The sequence below is a fragment of the Gadus macrocephalus genome, chromosome 1 (genome assembly GCF_031168955.1).
Source record: "Gadus macrocephalus chromosome 1, ASM3116895v1".
Taxonomy (NCBI): Eukaryota; Metazoa; Chordata; class Actinopteri; order Gadiformes; family Gadidae; genus Gadus; species Gadus macrocephalus.
Window position 1 is genome coordinate 17,273,869 of NC_082382.1, and position 19,423 is coordinate 17,293,291.

General features: G+C 40.9%; 2 protein-coding genes and 1 long non-coding RNA gene across 3 annotated transcripts; 1 reads left to right on the plus strand and 2 right to left on the minus strand.

Moving 5' to 3' along the window:
- Positions 1 to 24: 24 nt before the first annotated feature.
- LOC132456314 (uncharacterized) lies at positions 25 to 597 on the plus strand. Its single transcript, XR_009525426.1, has 2 exons — positions 25 to 166; positions 202 to 597. It is a non-coding gene; the product is annotated as an uncharacterized LOC132456314 (long non-coding RNA).
- On the minus strand, positions 403 to 5,126 carry LOC132456286 (matrix metalloproteinase-9-like). The gene is made up of 13 exons (XM_060050636.1): positions 4,846 to 5,126; positions 4,404 to 4,630; positions 4,067 to 4,215; positions 3,842 to 3,970; positions 3,484 to 3,657; positions 3,185 to 3,358; positions 2,894 to 3,067; positions 2,624 to 2,779; positions 2,337 to 2,505; positions 2,094 to 2,227; positions 1,661 to 1,811; positions 1,173 to 1,276; positions 403 to 1,056 (listed from the first exon to the last, which is right to left on the minus strand). Exons 1-13 carry the CDS (start codon positions 4,978 to 4,980, stop codon positions 932 to 934), a joined length of 2,001 nt encoding a protein of 666 aa, XP_059906619.1. The 5' UTR covers positions 4,981 to 5,126; the 3' UTR covers positions 403 to 931.
- Positions 5,127 to 10,779: 5,653 nt separating this feature from the next.
- On the minus strand, positions 10,780 to 15,494 carry LOC132456279 (matrix metalloproteinase-9-like). The gene is made up of 13 exons (XM_060050626.1): positions 15,194 to 15,494; positions 14,781 to 15,019; positions 14,444 to 14,592; positions 14,219 to 14,347; positions 13,861 to 14,034; positions 13,562 to 13,735; positions 13,271 to 13,444; positions 13,001 to 13,156; positions 12,717 to 12,882; positions 12,474 to 12,607; positions 12,042 to 12,192; positions 11,554 to 11,657; positions 10,780 to 11,444 (listed from the first exon to the last, which is right to left on the minus strand). The coding sequence occupies exons 1-13, from the start codon at positions 15,326 to 15,328 to the stop codon at positions 11,320 to 11,322; spliced, it is 2,010 nt and encodes a 669-aa protein (XP_059906609.1). The 5' UTR covers positions 15,329 to 15,494; the 3' UTR covers positions 10,780 to 11,319.
- Between the last annotated feature and the right edge of the window lie 3,929 nt (positions 15,495 to 19,423).

Consider the following 19,423-nt stretch of genomic DNA (forward strand, 5'->3'; position numbering starts at 1 on the left):
ATATATTTTTATTAAGTGATCTAAGTGCTACATTATTTTTTTAATATTCTGGTCAAACGCGGCTTTTTTCAATTCGAGATATTTGTGGACGTTTGGTGGACTATTGTGTTCAGTGGAAGGCATACTACGCAAATCGGTGCGGAGTAATACGTTCCTCGAGTAGTTAGTTTAACATACATCTATTGATTCCTCGAGTAGAAGGATTTTAAAATATCAACTATCATCTGAATTTAGAGAATTTATAGTGTTCGCACAATGGAACATGTATATTCCTTGGGTGTCATTTAAGCATTATCGGTTGCAGCTTCATCCCAAAATAGATTATGATATTGTCAAGTAATGCATTTATTTCATGCCTATCAATGATGTGTGCATTATTTAAGAATTCGGTCGGGACTCTGAAACATTTAGTCGTATATTTATTGGAATTAAATGACAACTTAAATGCAATACAAAATCTCATTTTATGAATAATTTCAGTGATGGAGACATGCAATGCCACCCAGTGCAAATAACTGGCATCAAGCCAAAATATACAAAACAAATAAACATTGGGCCTAACTATTGCTTAAAAAATGTATACTGAAACAGTCTGAGCCTGTCAGACATAAAACCTTATTGTGATCTGATGCAGATTCTGTTTTGGAGAGAACCGTTATGTTCCTATTCCTGCTGTTCGCATCCATAACCTGTTCACAAATGAAGAGTGATACAACAACAAAGTCTCACACTTAAAGTACCTTCATCTGGGCCATTCAACTAAACAGTGTGTTGCTGCGTATGTGATTGCGTGGGACTAAGGACCCCAAAAATGGCAGTCAACAATTTTGCATTGCATGTGACTTCACAGTTAAAGAGGAACTGCCAACAAATTATTACTAAATTTTATTTTGATTGCATGTGTTATAAGTGTTCTTCAAGTCAGGAATTCTCAGGCCTGCAGGGCGGAATCGTCTGAACACTTGAGGAGATCATACTTGATGTAGCCAACATGGTTGACCTGGTGACGAGAATTCACACGCGTGTAGAAGCGATCATGGCAGAAGTAAAGGTGACCTGGGGTTGAGGGAGATTCAGATTGACATGTAAGATGTAGAAAACTCATCTTATGCATAGAGTACTTTGAATTTTTAATAATAGTTCAAATAATGTGTGAAACTTCAGATTTTCACCTTTGTACAGGAAAACATCGTGGACATCACTGGGAACTCCGCCGAAGACCGTGTCAGTTGTCCGAGGATATCCTCTGTCCATCTTGAGAGTCTTCACATCAAGCCTGGTAGCATGAAATACAATATAATGACCATTATTGTTTAATACAGGCAAAGAAAGTGAGTTTCTCAGAAAGTCTTCGGAAATTATTGTCGATATAACATATTCCTGCATGTAAATATTGCTTGTATACCATTCTTCTTGTATATTGTTTCCCAGCATATATATTTTTAGCATTTTGTACTTTCGCACATTTATAAAATTGTTGGCGTTTGCTGCTGCTGGAAGTGCAATTTCCTAAGGGAACCTTCCCGAGGGATTAATAAAGTTCTTATTCACCCATCCATCTATCAATCAGAGGTTTGCCTGTTTTTGTTATGTTTGCAGGTTTTCTTCAACCACCATGTTTGCACCCAAGCATAAAGGTTCAGTGCCCAGCGAATCTCACCTCCAGTAGTTCTCCCCGTTGAAGAGCAGGACTTTGCTCCCCTTTCTCTGCACGGATCCCTCCACCGTCTGAACACTGCTCGGCAGGCCCAGCTTCTCGATGCTGCGGGGTCCAAGTACCTTCTTGCCAGTGTACACCCAGAACTGAGTTCCTTTGAACACAATTGGAAACATTTATGTTAATGCAGGGGCCAGGATAGTGTAGTGGCTACTAGTGTTACAATCCCAGCCATAAGGTGCTTGGTTTGATCCTCAATGTCCGCAGCCTCCCTCTGTGGGCAACATTGAACAAAATGCTTAACCCCTCCTTACTCCTCAGTGCAATGTATCTTGTTCACTTTGATTGAGATAAGATAAAGGTGGCTGCTAGATAATTAAATCTAACAGCAATTGATTTATGTGTTTCGTAAGCAAACTGAGGGAAGATCGCTCACCTGCAAAGAAGTACATCTTTTTGGTTTCCGGGTCCTCAAAGGCAGAGTCAATCTTAGCTGGCAGGGCCGGCCACCCCTCAGAAATAGCAAATGGACCCTTAGCCTTATCGCTGTTGGTCTTTTTCCAGTAATATCTGATGGAGAAAATATTATTATTAAAAGTTAGAACAAAGGCCCCGCAATTTCCAATGTATGTTTTCTTTCCTGAACGTAGACAGACAGGTACATTGCGTATTGACCTACCCATCCTTGAAGAAGTGCAGCACATTCCCAATCTCAGTGATTGCGTCAAAGGTCGTGACCTGGCAGACATCATTGTCTGGATCTACAGGTGTGGTGGTTGTTGTTGGTGGTCTGGTGGTCGTCGTGGTGATGGGACCCGGGGGACTGGGTTCCGGGCCGGTTTTAGGTCCTGGGGAAACACAATTTTAGAATTGGAGGATAATGTTTGCTTGTCATCGAATTTACAATATTTTATTGAGAACTATACTGAATGATTTTTTGTTTTTATTTTAAGCAAGTGGGCTTACCGTAGAGATACTGAATGCCTTCAACGTCGTCCTCATTCAGGGAAAAGTTCTCAATGAATCTGTACATGGGAAACATAAGTGCGTCTCTGACTTTGGAGTGGTCCAGGCCCAGGGCATGTCCAAACTCGTGGGCTGCTACCAGGAACAGACTGTACCCTGGGGGCAGAAAAAGAGCCACTTAAAATTAAGAAATCATCATTCAACATTCAATCTGTCATCTTATAAGAAGAAGACTCAGTGTTGCATTAATAGTCTTCTTTTTTTACTCACCTTGGTCAGGACAGAATCCCCATTTGGTGTCGGTGTCAAAGTTATCAGTGGTGGCACACCATAGCCTTCCGTCATTGCGTCCCTCGCTAGTGCAGGAGTCGTACGAATTCCCCTGGAACTGGAAGGGGAAGCGACAAGACTCGCCCTCTGAATTTCCTCCGACCACAGCCGTTTCTGGTGGAGCAAAGAAATTCAATTGTACAATTTTAAAAAAGTAGAAGAGGAAAAAGACAATGTGCTGTGTGGGCAGTAATTCATCGATCATACACCAGGCAAAGGTTGGCTACTCACCACGACTGGGGCAAAATCCAAATTTCTTGTCGTTGTCAAAGTTGTCAGTGGTGGAACACCAGCGGTAGCCGTCACTACGGCCCTCCGTGGTGCAACTATCGTACGTCTCCCCAAGAAATACGAAGGGAAATACGCATGGTTTGTCATCGCTGTTGCCTCCGAACGTGTACAAAACTGCCAGGAGTAAACAGGAACGGATGGAAAATGATTATCGATGTTGTCAGCAATCCCCCAGCCCCCAGAAAGCTTCATTTTTAAGAGGCCATGTCATGGCCCTCAATATAAATTGTCGATCTTACGTTCACTGGGGCAGAAGCCAAACTTCTTGTCCGTTCCAAAGTCGGCTGTAGTGGAACACCATGGCAGGTTGTCGGAGCGTCCGTCCGTGGTACAGCTGCTGTACGACTTTCCGAGGAAGGTGAAAGGGAAGTGGCACAAAGCTCCCTCTGCATTGCCGTACAACGTCTTCACAACTTGTGTGGGAAAGAGGGAAAACAGAAAATAAATAGCTAGATTTTATTGCCATTAATGAAGTGACCACTAGGGGGAGGTGTTCGGCTAAATACTGCAGGGGATGTGGAAGTCGGTTCCCTCATGGTGTAATAAAGGCCTTCGTGTTCCTACCCATAGATGTTCTATATATATCTATGTTCCTACCTGTCCCTTGGCCTAGGGTCCAGATCTCATCATCGTCAAAGTGGGCGTCACCCTGGATCCCTTCGCCGGGGGGGTAGGCGTGGGCCAAGAGGCCGTCCTTTCCGTCAAATGGATACGGGTCCCCATGATCTAGCATAGACAATTGTATGAAATAGTATATCAGAACAACTCATTTTCAAAGATTCAGAATTCATCATGGTAAGGATTGAAAGAGATTTGACCTACTGGCTTTCCCGAAGGATATCATGATATCGGCGGTTCCGTCAAATAGACGGGTAAAGGTGAGAGGAGTCACGTCACTCCACACCCTGAAGGCCCTGGCGAAGGCGTCGTCGGTCAGGGAGGGTGCCATATCAGGGGAGTAGTTCAATATCCTAAATAGGAGACAGCCATTCATTCATTAACATCACTCATAGTGGGACAATGGTGTATAAAAATGTATCTGGATACTGTTATGTAATCTATGGCACCGCATGGCAGAAGTATTGAAGCATCACCATGGTTATTTAAAACTCCCTTTCAGCAATCCTAACTGTTCACTTCCTGTCCCTTTTCCGCCCACCTGTAGGTGACGTCGTTGTGGTCCCATTTGAGGTCTCCGTCGAAGGACTGGTAGCTGCGAATGTCTGGGACCCCACAGCGGGGGCGTTTCATGGTGTCCAGCGTGGTCTTGTCCAGCAGTCCGGTCTCCTCCAGACCCATCTGCCTCTGCAGCGTCTTCAGAGCTTTGGACGTGGAAACATCGCTGCGCTGCGGAGACTCCATGTAGCCAAACCTCTTCAGATATTTCTGATGGTTGAGAACACAAAGACACACGCAAATTAGTACAAGGAGAGCTCACTGCAAATCAAAAATCTTTTTCGACATACCGGTAGATTAGCTATGTTCATCTAAATTCAAGGCTTCGCCGCCTCGTGGGCCGATGCTTTTTTTGGGGTAAAAGCTAATTAAAAAAAAAAAAGAGAACTTTCCTTAAACAAGTGATCATGCCATCTGCTACTTACATCTGCCATCTCCACGTCAGTCATGTTTTTGATGACATCTCCCGGGAAGGTGACGAACACAGACTTGACAGGAAGGCTCAACGTCTCCATTGTGCACATCCCCAAAACCAGCAACGCTATCGCAGTGGACCTCATGTTGAGGTCAAAACAATCTGAGCTGTGGCTGGAAAGAACTCAGGCAGAGAGGAGCAGATCCACTAAAAACTAAAACACCCAGCAGAGTAAACTATCTCAATGTGTTGGCTTCTCTCCTTTGTTTTGACGAGTGGTGAGTGTTGTTCTCCTTTGTGCACTCCTAGGGCAGCACTGCTGTATTTATGCACCATAGAGTCTTAGTCACTAGACCTCAACCCCTCTTACACCCAACCTCAGACCTCCCCTTTAGAAGCGTATAATGATACCCTGGAATGGAGTTCCTAACTGGCCCCATTTAGCCTTTCCAAAGAAAAAGAGAAATGGGATTGTTTTTTTCTCTTTTTGTTAAAATTTAAAGGGGGTGGATTGTTAGTTAGTGCATGGTTAATCTAATTACAGTCACTAAAACAAATGGTTCACTTCAAAATGGCAAAACAGTATTGACACATGGAATGGTTTGGTTAAAATCCCTGTTACACTTTATATGTATGTATCAATGTCCAACTGCTGTATTGACCCTACATGTGTCAATGCTTTAGAGTTTGAATAAAGGTTAGCTTCCCTCTGCCAGCTGTGGTGATTGTGTACTGTAAGGTATCACTCTTGCTGGGAACCGGATAATTGTATTACTCATGCAGAGGATTTTTTTTTTTTTATAAACGTATACTGGATAAGAACTCTTCTTATGAACAGGTCACGACAGTTTTAGGAAGAAAAAAAACCATCTTGCATTACCATGTCTACAACAAGCTAAAAAAATTAATTTGATTTTGAAAAAAAGTGGACAAATTGGACAAACAAACTACAAAATAGGGCCCGACCGATTTATCGGCCTGCCGATTTAATCGGCCGATTATAGCCTTTTTGAAAATAATCGGCATCGGCCAAAAAGACGCAGATTACAACCGATTTTTTTTATTATTATTATTATTATTTTTTTTTTTTATAAATGTTATTGCGATTAGTATCCTGCAGATTGCGCTCCTACTCGCCTTGCTAACTAACAACTTTAGCTGGAGTAAAAAAGAGGAGATTGAATTTTACCGTACAACATGAAAGCACGCTCGCTCAGGCAGCTGCGCGCTCACCTCACCAATGTACACAAGACGCGTTGTTTGAGCATGTTGTGCCTGTTTTTCTTTAGGTCCCAGGCCATGTTAATTTGTTATACTGTAGACTCTAACGGTGAGACCATACTGCTCAGCACGCACGTGTTAGTCACTGCTCACGAGCGCAGCACATTGGGAGTTAGTTATTTATTTTACATTACACTCATTTTTGACTGTAAATGTATTCTAAAACACTGCATTGAATGCAAGATTCTGCATTCAATTCACATATTCGTCAAAAGTGTTTAAAGTATATTTAAGGTATCAAAAACTACGTTTTATATGTTTTTTTATTTTTATTTTTATTTTTTATTTTTAAAGCGGCCGATTAAATCGTAATCGTAATTTTTCTCTGAAAATAATCGGCATCGGCACTCAAAAATCAATATCGGTCGGGCCCTACTACAAAATGGTGTTTGTATGGAAGCAAATATAGGAACATGATAACACCCTTATGATTGTCTAGAATCTGAAGTATAAATGCATTTTTACAATTATTTTGATGAGAAGACCCATGCATGTCAAATTCCCAAATATTTGGAACGCAAATTGATAGAGCAATAAAATCCTATAAGTAGATGGCGATATTTTTGTCTACATATACAGGAAATAAATGTTATATCATAACTAGTCTATGTCGAGATGAATGCAATTTCAAACTTGAGGATCAATGCTCCTCAAGTCAGGTCTGAGCTTGGAAAGACAGCTTTTTGCTTCAGTGCCACTGACTCCTGGAACAACTTATAGCAACAAATTACAATTAATACCTTCATATCCTTTAACCAATTTAGGCATATTATCTTAAATCTGCCATCTCTACCTGTAACTGTTTTAATAAAGCTATATCACTTATTTCATTTTAATTCCAGCCATTCTACACCTCTGTGTAAATGTTAAAAAAAATAATTGTTTTTTTTCTCTTTATCAGTTGTATATTTTATGTATTTGCATTGTTTATTGTGTATGTATGGTTGTTTTTGCTTTGCATTTGTTTGACTCGACATCATTGCAAATGAGGGTCACCCCTGAATTGATCTTTCGAGTATAAATAAAGGTTAAATGAAAAATGAAATTAATGTGAGGTATATTTTACATAGAGGCCATGTTTCCTTCTTCTTTCCATACTTTCAAAACACATTTAACAGTTTAATATTTTATGGCGCCAATAAAGGCCTATGAGCTTTGCTAAATTAATAGTTTTACTTATTATGTTGGTCTGCACAATTGTTGTGGACAAGTGACGCAGTTATTACGTTTGAATCCGTCGTTCCATGTTATTATGACACACGTTGCCACACAAATTACCAACCTTACCATTCTATTGTCACTATGAATCATCATGATTAAATATGCTACCCAGTCACATCTCATGATGAAGTCAAACATTAAACTTGAAAACGAACCACAACATGAAAGTTATCCATTCAAATGTTTGTTGAGAAATAATTTGCAGACGTAACTCAAACTTTACATTTGTTTAAAGGTATTATGTTAAACATTCACAATAGGGAAAATGTCTTCAGTGGATCAAACATGCTGGTTGGATGTTATTGGATGTTACTTGTCAATGAAATGGAGAAGGGACCAATTATCAAATGGCCTGAATCATATATTAATGATTAAATGAACAATACAACTTTGAATGAATAATTCCCAGAAACGCAGATACGTTTAATTTATATTCAACTCCAAGCTCCCATCCTCTTAAGATGATTCAAGGGCAAATTCAAGGGTGTTGTCAAGGATATACTTTAAAAGTCTGTCATCATACGGTTACAAGGGCATTTAAAAGAAGGAAATTAAAACCATTGAATCCCTCTTAAAAACACATTTTATGAACATTCTTGTATATTTTACCAGTGAAGCTCAACAGCAGTAACCTTAATGGAGTTATTCATCTTCATTAAAGTTTATATTTAGGAAATAGTTTTTTAATGCTGTCTGAGCAATGTTTTCATTTATATGTGCTTTAGTGCAGGTATAAATTACATTCGATTTTTTTGGTTCTCATTCCTCATCAGAAATGTCTTAACAAGTATGTTGAGACTTATACGTTCATGTAATTTGACCAAGAACTGTTTATCTTATATTCTGGTGCCCCGGAAACTTCCGGGGCTTATATTCTGAAGCCCCGGAAGTTTGCTGGTGATGAGACAGGGACCGTGGCTCCGGGGAAAAAGTGAGTTGCAGCGTTGAAAAAGCGTGTGTTCCTGGAGTCTCCGACTACCAGAGGTGGAAAGAGTACTAAAATATTTTACTCAAGTACAAGTACTGTTACTCTGTTGAAAAAGTACGAGTAAATTTACCGGTCAAAAAATCAGCACACAGTGCTCAGTCACTGCACACAAGAAAATTGCATTTATGCCTCACCCATGCAAGGGAGCAGCCCCAAATGGCAAAATGACTACTCACGGTAAAATCATTTCCAAAACACAGCACGGGATCACCTCTGTCATAGTATGCTTCAGCTCAAATCTGTCGTAGTTGGCATTGGCAATGGCAGTTGACAGTTGACCGTTTACATATCTGCGGCTGTCAATTGAAACATTGGGCTTATTTGTTTTGTTTAATATGCTTTCTGGCCTGATGGATGCATTTGGTAGGACGGATAACGGCAGGTTAGCAAGCTAACGTGCTTATACTATTATTAGCCAACTGAATAAGCACATTAGTGGGCATAGTTCTAGCTAACTGCCGTCACAGTGCCAACAGGTTGCTACTTCAATATTGTATTACAGTATTAGCAGTACCATACACAGTTTTCGGGATATGGCTAGCTTGTTGTCAGTTTAAACCTGGAAAGGCACGAGAAACATGACTTACCTCAACGTGCTTTCGGAGATTCAACGTCGAATTCTTGTAAGCTGATATGTTGGACTTCTTCGGCACACATAGTTTACATTGCATGATATAGCTTTCTCCACGTTTCTCCACGAAGCTGAACATGTTTTCAAGATAGGGCCAGGGGTGCACTAGGTTAGAGGATGAACGGCTCGTGTTGGTCTCCTCTGAAGTAGCAGGTGAATCTCCATCGTCTGCCTCCATGTCAGCCATCATCGTTTCAGTGAGAGACAGATCGTACGCGCCAACACTCTTTATAAAAGAACTAGGTTCTAGGCTAGAATTCTAGAGCTGCCGGCGCGCAGGGGCACAACGTTCAGTTTTTTACATCCCATAATTCATTACCAGAACACGTTTTTTTTGTTTCAGTGAGATTTTTTTTTACTCAGTAACGCTTGTGCTGTAAAATGTACCGAAGTACATTACTCCAAAGAAAATGTACTTAAGTAAAAGTAAAATTACACATATTAAAAAGTACACAAAAAAGCTACTCAATTACAGTAACGCGAGTAATGTAATTCGTTACTTTCCACCTCTGCCGACTACTAATGTGGTCGGAAGGAAAAGGGGCCGAGGGGCTGACAGCCGTGGAATCTCGGAGCCAAAGAGTTTTAAGGGGTTTAAAATAACGATTTCGTTTTACCATAACACATGCCCCATCATTCCAAGTTCATAGCTTTTTGGTAGAATCGGCTAAAAACAGCCAACTTAAGAATGCGTATACATGCGACTTTTTGCTCCCAAACGAACATCCCAACTCGTTATCATACTAAACATATCCAAGATCCATTTTACACCTGATTGGGCTTTTAATAGACTACTTCGTTTCATCCGCTGCTCGCTTGGGTGGATGCATGGAGCGACTGCGCGCTGACAGAGGGATTGAAATGGACACGTCAAAATCATGCTTGTCTTTTTGATATTTCAACTTTATTCTCATGTTGACTTTATACTCGAAATGTCGAGATTTATCTTGAAATTATATTTCATGGTATTTCAACTTTATTCTCGAAATTCCGAGATTTAAGTGGACATTTCGACATTAATCTCGTCATGGTTTAAATGTGGTCGATAGGGTTTACATGTTTAAATGTGGTCGATAGTGTTTATATATGGTCGATAGGGTTTACATGTGGTCCATAGTGTTTAAATGTGGGCGATAGTGTTTAAATGTGGGCGATAGTGTTTAAATGTGGTCGATAGGGTTTACGTGTGGTCCATAGTGTTTAAATGTGGGTGATAGTGTTTAAATGTGGGCGATAGTGTTTACATGTGGTCGATAGGGTTTACATGTGGTCCATAGTGTTTAAATATGGTCGATAGTGTTTAAATGTGGTCGATAGTGTTTACATGTGGTCGATATTGTTTAAATGTGATCGACAGTGTTTAAATATGGTCGATAGTGTTTAAATATGTTCTTTTCCCTCACTCTCCACCTCATCCCTAACTCTCCACCTCAAGCTGGTGTGTAGTGAGCGTTCTGGCACCGATTGGCTGCCGTGCATCACCCAAGTGGGTGCTACATATTGGTGGTGGTTAGTGAGGTCCCCCCTTCACTTTAGTGTTTGAGTGTTATTAATTATTATTATTATTCATGTTTAACCTCTGTTTTCCTTTTATTCCTAGTCTGTTTTACATAGTTTTGAATGATGGCTATGTGCTCTGTAAGATGACCTTGGGTGTCTTGAAAGGCGCCTCTAAATTAAATGTATTATTATATTATTATTATTATTATTATTATGGTAAAAAAAAAAAGGAAAACATCATGGTGTCCCTATATGCGCCGTACGTCGTTTTAATAACTATCAATGATTTGTGCATTAATTAAGAATTCGGTCTGGACTCTGAAAATATTTAGTTGTATATTTATTGGAATTAAATGTCAACTTAAATACAATACAAAATATCTCATTTTATAAATTATTTCAGTGATGGAGACATGCAATGCCACCCAGTGCAAATAACTGGCATCAAGCCAAAATACACAAAACAAACAATATTTTGACAGGATAAACATTTGGCCTATCTGTTGCTTAAAAACTAAATACTGAAACAGTCTGAGCCTGTCAGACATAAAACCTTATTCTGATCTGATGCAGATTCTGTTTTGGAGAGAACAGTTATGTTCCTATTCCTGCTGTTCGCATCCATAACCTGTTCACAAATGAAGAGTGATGCAACAACAAAGTCTCACACTTAAAGTACCTTCATCTGAGTCATTCAACTAAACAGCGTGATGTTGTGTATGTGATTGAGTGGGACTCAGGACCCCAAAAATGGCAGTTAACAATTTTGCATTGCATGTTACTGTTCACAGTTCAAGAGGAACTGCCAACAAATTATTACTAAATGTTAATTTGATCGCATAAGTGTTCTTCAAGTGGGCTTCTCAGGCCTGCAGGTCGGAGGCGTCTGAACACTTGAGGAGATCATACTTGATGTAGCCAACACGGTTGACCTGGCGACGAGAATTCATGCGCCAGTAGAAGCGATCACGGCAGAAGTAAATGTGACCTAGAGTTGAAGGAGATTCAGATTGACATGTAAGATGTAGAAAACTTTTTAAAGTACTTCAAATTTTTATAATAGTTCAAATAATGGCTGAAACTATTCAGATGTTTACCTTTGTACAGGAAAACATCGTGGACATCACTGGGAACTCCGCCGAAGACCATGTCAGTTGTCCGAGGATATCCTCTGTCCATCTTGAGAGTCTTCACATCAAGCCTGGTAGCATGAAATACAATATAATGACCATTATTGTTTAATACAGGCAAAGAAAGTGAGTTTCTCTGAAAGTCTTTGGAAATTATTGTTGATATAACATATTCCTGCATGTAAATATTGCTTGTATACCATTCTTCTTGTATATTGTTTCCTAGCATATATATTTTTAGCATTTTGTACTTTTGCACATTTATAAAATTGTTGGCGTTTGCTGCTGCTGGAAGTGCAATTTCCTGAGGGAACCTTCCCGAGGGATTAATAAAGTTCTTATTCACCCATCCATCTATCAATCAGAGGTTTGCCTGTTTTTGTTATGTTTGCAGGTTTTCTTCAACCACCATGTTTGCACCCAAGCATAAAGGTTCAGTGCCCAGCGAATCTCACCTCCAGTAGTTCTCCCCGTTGAAGAGCAGGACTTTGCTCCCCTTTCTCTGCACGGATCCCTCCACCGTCTGAACACTGCTCGGCAGGCCCAGCTTCTCGATGCTGCGGGGTCCAAGTACCTTCTTGCCAGTGTACACCCAGAACTGAGTTCCTTTGAACACAATTGGAAACATTTATGTTAATGCAGGGGCCAGGATAGTGTAGTGGCTACTAGTGTTACAATCCCAGCCATAAGGTGCTTGGTTTGATCCTCAATGTCCGCAGCCTCCCTCTGTGGGCAACATTGAACAAAATGCTTAACCCCTCCTTACTCCTCAGTGCATGTATCTTGTTCACTTTGATTGAGATAAGATAAAGGTGGCTGCTAGATAATTAAATCTAACAGCAATTGATTTATGTGTTTCGTAAGCAAACTGAGGGAAGATCGCTCACCTGCAAAGAAGTACATCTTTTTGGTTTCCGGGTCCTCAAAGGCAGAGTCAATCTTAGCTGGCAGGGCCGGCCACCCCTCAGAAATAGCAAATGGACCCTTAGCCTTATCGCTGTTGGTCTTTTTCCAGTAATATCTGATGGAGAAAATATTATTATTAAAAGTTAGAACAAAGGCCCCGCAATTTCCAATGTATGTTTTCTTTCCTGAACGTAGACAGACAGGTACATTGCGTATTGACCTACCCATCCTTGAAGAAGTGCAGCACATTCCCAATCTCAGTGATTGCGTCAAAGGTCGTGACCTGGCAGACATCATTGTCTGGATCTACAGGTGTGGTGGTTGTTGTTGGTCTGGTGGTCGTCGTGGTGATGGGACCCGGGGGACTGGGTTCCGGGCCGGTTTTAGGTCCTGGGGAAACACAATTTTAGAATTGGAGGATAATGTTTGCTTGTCATCGAATTTGCAATATTTTATTGAGAACTATACTGAATGATTTTTTGTTTTTATTTTAAGCAAGTGGGCTTACCGTAGAGATACTGAATGCCTTCAACGTCGTCCTCATTTAGGGAAAAGTTCTCAATGAATCTGTACATGGGAAACATAAGTGCGTCTCTGACTTTGGAGTGGTCCAGGCCCAGGGCATGTCCAAACTCGTGGGCTGCTACCAGGAACAGACTGTACCCTGGGGGCAGAAAAAGAGCCACTTAAAATTAAGAAATCATCATTCAACATTCAATCTGTCATCTTATAAGAAGAAGACTCAGTGTTGCATTAATAGTCTTCTTTTTTTACTCACCTTGGTCAGGACAGAATCCCCATTTGGTGTCGGTGTCAAAGTTATCAGTGGTGGCACACCATAGCCTTCCGTCATTGCGTCCCTCGCTAGTGCAGGAGTCGTACGAATTCCCCTGGAACTGGAAGGGGAAGCGACAAGACTCGCCCTCTGAATTTCCTCCGACCACAGCCGTTTCTGGTGGAGCAAAGAAATTCAATTGTACAATTTTAAAAAAGTAGAAGAGGAAAAAGACAATGTGCTGTGTGGGCAGTAATTCATCGATCATACACCAGGCAAAGGTTGGCTACTCACCACGACTGGGGCAAAATCCAAATTTCTTGTCGTTGTCAAAGTTGTCAGTGGTGGAACACCAGCGGTAGCCGTCACTACGGCCCTCCGTGGTGCAACTATCGTACGTCTCCCCAAGAAATACGAAGGGAAATACGCATGGTTTGTCATCGCTGTTGCCTCCGAACGTGTACAAAACTGCCAGGAGTAAACAGGAACGGATGGAAAATGATTATCGATGTTGTCAGCAATCCCCCAGCCCCCAGAAAGCTTCATTTTTAAGAGGCCATGTCATGGCCCTCAATATAAATTGTCGATCTTACGTTCACTGGGGCAGAAGCCAAACTTCTTGTCCGTTCCAAAGTCGGCTGTAGTGGAACACCATGGCAGGTTGTCGGAGCGTCCGTCCGTGGTACAGCTGCTGTACGACTTTCCGAGGAAGGTGAAAGGGAAGTGGCACAAAGCTCCCTCTGCATTGCCGTACAACGTCTTCACAACTTGTGTGGGAAAGAGGGAAAACAGAAAATAAATAGCTAGATTTTATTGCCATTAATGAAGTGACCACTAGGGGGAGGTGTTCGGCTAAATACTGCAGGGGATGTGGAAGTCGGTTCCCTCATGGTGTAATAAAGGCCTTCGTGTTCCTACCCATAGATGTTCTATATATATCTATGTTCCTACCTGTCCCTTGGCCTAGGGTCCAGATCTCATCATCGTCAAAGTGGGCGTCACCCTGGATCCCTTCGCCGGGGGGGTAGGCGTGGGCCAAGAGGCCGTCCTTTCCGTCAAATGGATACGGGTCCCCATGATCTAGCATAGACAATTGTATGAAATAGTATATCAGAACAACTCATTTTCAAAGATTCAGAATTCATCATGGTAAGGATTGAAAGAGATTTGACCTACTGGCTTTCCCGAAGGATATCATGATATCGGCGGTTCCGTCAAATAGACGGGTAAAGGTGAGAGGAGTCACGTCACTCCACACCCTGAAGGCCCTGGCGAAGGCGTCGTCGGTCAGGGAGGGTGCCATATCAGGGGAGTAGTTCAATATCCTAAATAGGAGACAGCCATTCATTCATTAACATCACTCATAGTGGGACAATGGTGTATAAAAATGTATCTGGATACTGTTATGTAATCTATGGCACCGCATGGCAGAAGTATTGAAGCATCACCATGGTTATTTAAAACTCCCTTTCAGCAATCCTAACTGTTCACTTCCTGTCCCTTTTCCGCCCACCTGTAGGTGACGTCGTTGTGGTCCCATTTGAGGTCTCCGTCGAAGGACTGGTAGCTGCGAATGTCTGGGACCCCACAGCGGGGGCGTTTCATGGTGTCCAGCGTGGTCTTGTCCAGCAGTCCGGTCTCCTCCAGACCCATCTGCCTCTGCAGCGTCTTCAGAGCTTTGGACGTGGACACGAGGGACTGGAAGCCGCTGCGCTGCAGAGTCTCCAAGTAGCCAAACCTCTTCAGGTATTTCTGGTGGTTGAGAACACAAATGCACATGCAAATTAGTACAGGGAGAGCTCACTGCATATCAAAAATATGTTTTGACATTGGTCAAAACATATTCGCCGCCTCGATGGCTGATGCTTTTTTTGGGGTAAAAGCTGATCTATCCTTTAACAAGTGATCATGCCATCTGCTACTTACATCTGCCATCTCCACATCAGTCATGTTTTTGATGACATCTCCCGGGAAGGTGACGAACACAGACTTGACAGGAAGGCTCAACGTCTCCATTGTGCACATCCCCAAAACCAGCAACGCTATCGCAGTGGACCTCATGTTGAGGTCAAAACAATCTGAGCTGTGGCTGGAAAGAACTCAGGCAGAGAGGAGCAGATCCACTAAAAACTAAAACACCCAGCAGAGTAAACTATCTCAATGTGTTGGCTTCTCTCCTTTGTTTTGACGAGTGGTGAGTGTTGTTCTCCTTTGTGCACTCCTAGGGCAGCACTGCTGTATATATGCACCATAGAGTCTTAGTCACTAGACCTCAACCCCTCTTACACCCAACCTCAGACCTCCCCTTTAGAAACGTAGATTGATGCACAGGAGTGGGGAACTTCCAAACTGTCCCAATTTAGCCTTTCACAAGAGCCCAATGAAGTGTGATTGTTTTGTTCTCTTTTTGTTCAAATTTAAAGGGGGTGGATTGTTAGTAAGTTGTTCATCTAATTACAGTCACTAAAACAAATGGTTCACTTCAAACTGGCAACAGTATTGACACATGGAATGGTTTGGTTAAAATCTTTAGAGTTTGAATAAAGGTTAGCTTCCCTTTAGGTTCATGCACCTGAGATACAGACAGATGCTGGCTGTGGGGCTTGTGTCAGGTATCACTCCTGCTGGGAACCTGATAATTGTATTACATTATTTTTTTGTTTTGTTTTATTTTATAAATGTTTACTGGATAAGATCTCTTTTTATGAACAGGTCATGACAGTTTTAGGGAAAAAAACATCTAGCATGGCCATTTCTACAACAAGTTCAAGAAATAAATATGATTTCGAAAAGAAGTGGACAAATTGGAACTGCTAATAATAAAAGGGCGTTTTTATGGTTGCAAATATACAAACATGATAACACCCTTATGATTGTGCAGAACCTGACACTTTTTTTGTGAGTATAAATGCATTATAAGACCCATGCATGTCAAATTCACAAATATTTGAAACACAAATTGACAGAGCAATAAAGTCCTAATAAATAGATGGCGATATTTATGTCCACATATACAGGAAATAAATGTTAAGTCATTGCTAATCTATGTCGAGACAAATGCAATTTTCACACCAGCTTTCCCACAACGACCAAATTACCAGTTGCAAGAGCTTGCATCTGGCCTTATTTGGTCATTCTTCTAAGACTATACATGTTGTTGTATTTTGCCTTTAAAGGGGATCTTGCTGACTTCCTCATGCGTCAATATCCCAAGTTCAGCTCTAATGTTTTCTTTTACCTTGTTGAGAAAACACATTTAATACTGCATTGAATTGCATCTCATATTGGACTATTTGTATATGTTTTATGACTATTACTATCATTATCACTTGCATAACCATTTCTGTCTGCATGCATGAGTGTGCACTTGAATGTGAGGTATATTTTACATAGAGGCCATGTTTCTTCTTTCTATACTTTCAAAACACATTTAACAGTTTTAAATTTGATGACGCTAATATAGGCCTATTAGCTTTGCTGAATTAATAGTTTTTTGTAATTACGTGCGTGTGCACAATTGTTGTGGATAAGTGATGCAGTTATTATGTTTTGATCCGTCATTCCGATGCGACTCACTAGGTTACCACACAAATTACCAACATTACCATTGTCACTATGAATCATCATGATGGAATATGCCTTCCCAGTCACATCTCATGATGAAGTCAAACATAAATCATGAAACCCAACCACAACATGAAAGAAATAATTTGCAGAAGTAACTCAAACTTTACATTTGGTTAAAGGTATTATGTTAAACATTTACAATAGACAAAATGCCTACAGTGGATCAAACATGCTGGTTGGATGTTTGTAGATTTGATGTTACTTGTCAATGAAATGGAGAAGGGACCAATTATCAAATGGCCTGAATCATATATTAATGATTAAATGAACAATATAACTTTGAATGAATAATTCCCAAAAACGCAGATACGTTTAATTTATATTCAACCCCAAGCTCCCATCCTCTCAAGATGATTCAAGGGCAAATTCAAGGGTGTTGTCAAGGATATACTATAAAAGTAGTTCATCATACGGTTACAAGGGCATTTAAAAGAAGGAAATTAAAACCATTGAATCCCTCTTAAAAACACATTTTATGAACATTATTGTATATTTTACCAGCGAAGCTCAACAGCAGCAACCTTAATGGAGTTATTCATCTTCATTTAAGTTTATATTTAGGAAATAGTTTTTTAATGCTGTCTGAGCAATGTTTTCATTTAGATTTCATGTGCTTTTGTGCAGGTATAAATTACATCCGATTTTTTTGGTTCATCAGAAATGTCTTACCAAGTATGTTGAGACTTATCCGTTCATGTAATTTGACCAAGAACTGTTTATCTTTTTTTATGATAGCCTGAATATTCTGGTGTTATTGCAGTTCACTGGCCAGGTTTTATTGACACTGCATGAGCATCTTGGGCCAACTTCAAACAGAATCCCCAGCATACACTGTCTATCATCTCATGATGTTTTCACACTCATAGAGACACAATCACAAGGTTATTTCTGCCTCTGTGTGGCTCCCCGGAGCATCCCCAGGCCTCCTTTGAAAACATCTGCCACTGATTTTACATGGCGTCAAAGGCTTAATGAACATGGCTCCATGAATGTGAACACACGCCAAATTTCATTTGGCTCTGCCACTTCTTGCAAACAAACACTGACGCTTAAAATATTAACATTGTTGTTGTTGGGCTTCGCTTCCAAATTTAGCCTGGATCTCCATGCATGAGTCTGTTGGCACACAGCACGCAGCCAGACTACGTCATGAGTGCATGAGAGGAAAACATGATGGTTGAGAAGTCGGCCCTTCATGTCAAAACGTAAACATAGATGGAATGTATAGGATTAGGTTAGGAAACGTTGGCCTGTGGGGTCTAGCTTTTGCAGACGTCACCACCTTCCTATTTGTTTAGGGAAGAGAGTGCGTGAGAGAGCACTGAAGAAACACAACAGTGAATACGGTCCAGCAGAATGTATCCTAGCAAAACCATGCATTTCTTTTTTTTTTATATTTATGATTCAACATCTCTATTTTACTACCAATTGTGATTGTGACTAGCCCTGTTTGTTTTCAAACTGCAATATAAACTACAGTGTTTCTCGCGGGTCGTTTAAGTGACCAAAATCACTTCCTGTCTGGTATGGTTTCTGTCCAGCTCCACTCCTCATAAGCCCACCACAGAGCTGTGTTGACATTGTGACGTTGTGGCCATGCTACTCTGAAGTGTGTCACGGTACTTTTCCCTGCTCAGCTCTGCTGAGAGCGCATTTCCAAACTCCCTTGAATGAGATTAGTATTTTTAACTCAGGGAGAATAATTCAATGTAAATAAACTGAGACTATGGAACTCCTTTGAATGAGATTAGTATTTTTAACTCAGGGAGAATGATTAAATGTAAATAAGCTGAGACTATGGAAGCGTACTTGTGAAACATCTCCACCACCAACATTGGGTCAATCAGCTAAAGTTTGCCATGGAGGACTGCAGCACTGAATCATGCTGGCCTGGAGCAGCAGACAGGGCTGGCTGTTTCCTTTATCAGATAAGCCTCTTTTAGATGTTTAAGACCATGAGTCATATTAGACCTAGCCTGTTGTTAGTTTCCTTGTTTGTTTCAGCAGACCGGCTGACCGACTTAAAGACATACAACACATATATAATTGAGGTGCCACAGCGGTAGGTATTCATACATATTTTAATTCATCTAAATAGTGCCAATAACCCATTCAACCCTATAATGACCAGTAAGGTAATACTACTGAGAGCTCAATCCCAAAAACATCAGCGTCAGCACTCAGGCTCCCTCTCATCAATATGCTTGCTGTCTTAGCAGCCAATGAAGTTGAGGACCACTGCAGTGCGTCACATTGAATAACTCACTTCCATAATTCGATCCCAATAGGTGAGCAAACTCTGTGACTCGAATGAATGAATCAAACAGGATGTGACAGATAACCAGCAGTGTGTGGCACAAGCTGAGCGCGAGAACCGGTTATGTTGCTTTCCTCACAGTAGATCCTTAACCGTAACAAATGTCTTGAAATTATAGAGGGGATTGATGGTGGAGGTTCCTCAAAATGAGATTACGCAAACTTTTTATCTGAACCAAAGAAGGGGTGGATTCCACTGTGGGACACATCAAG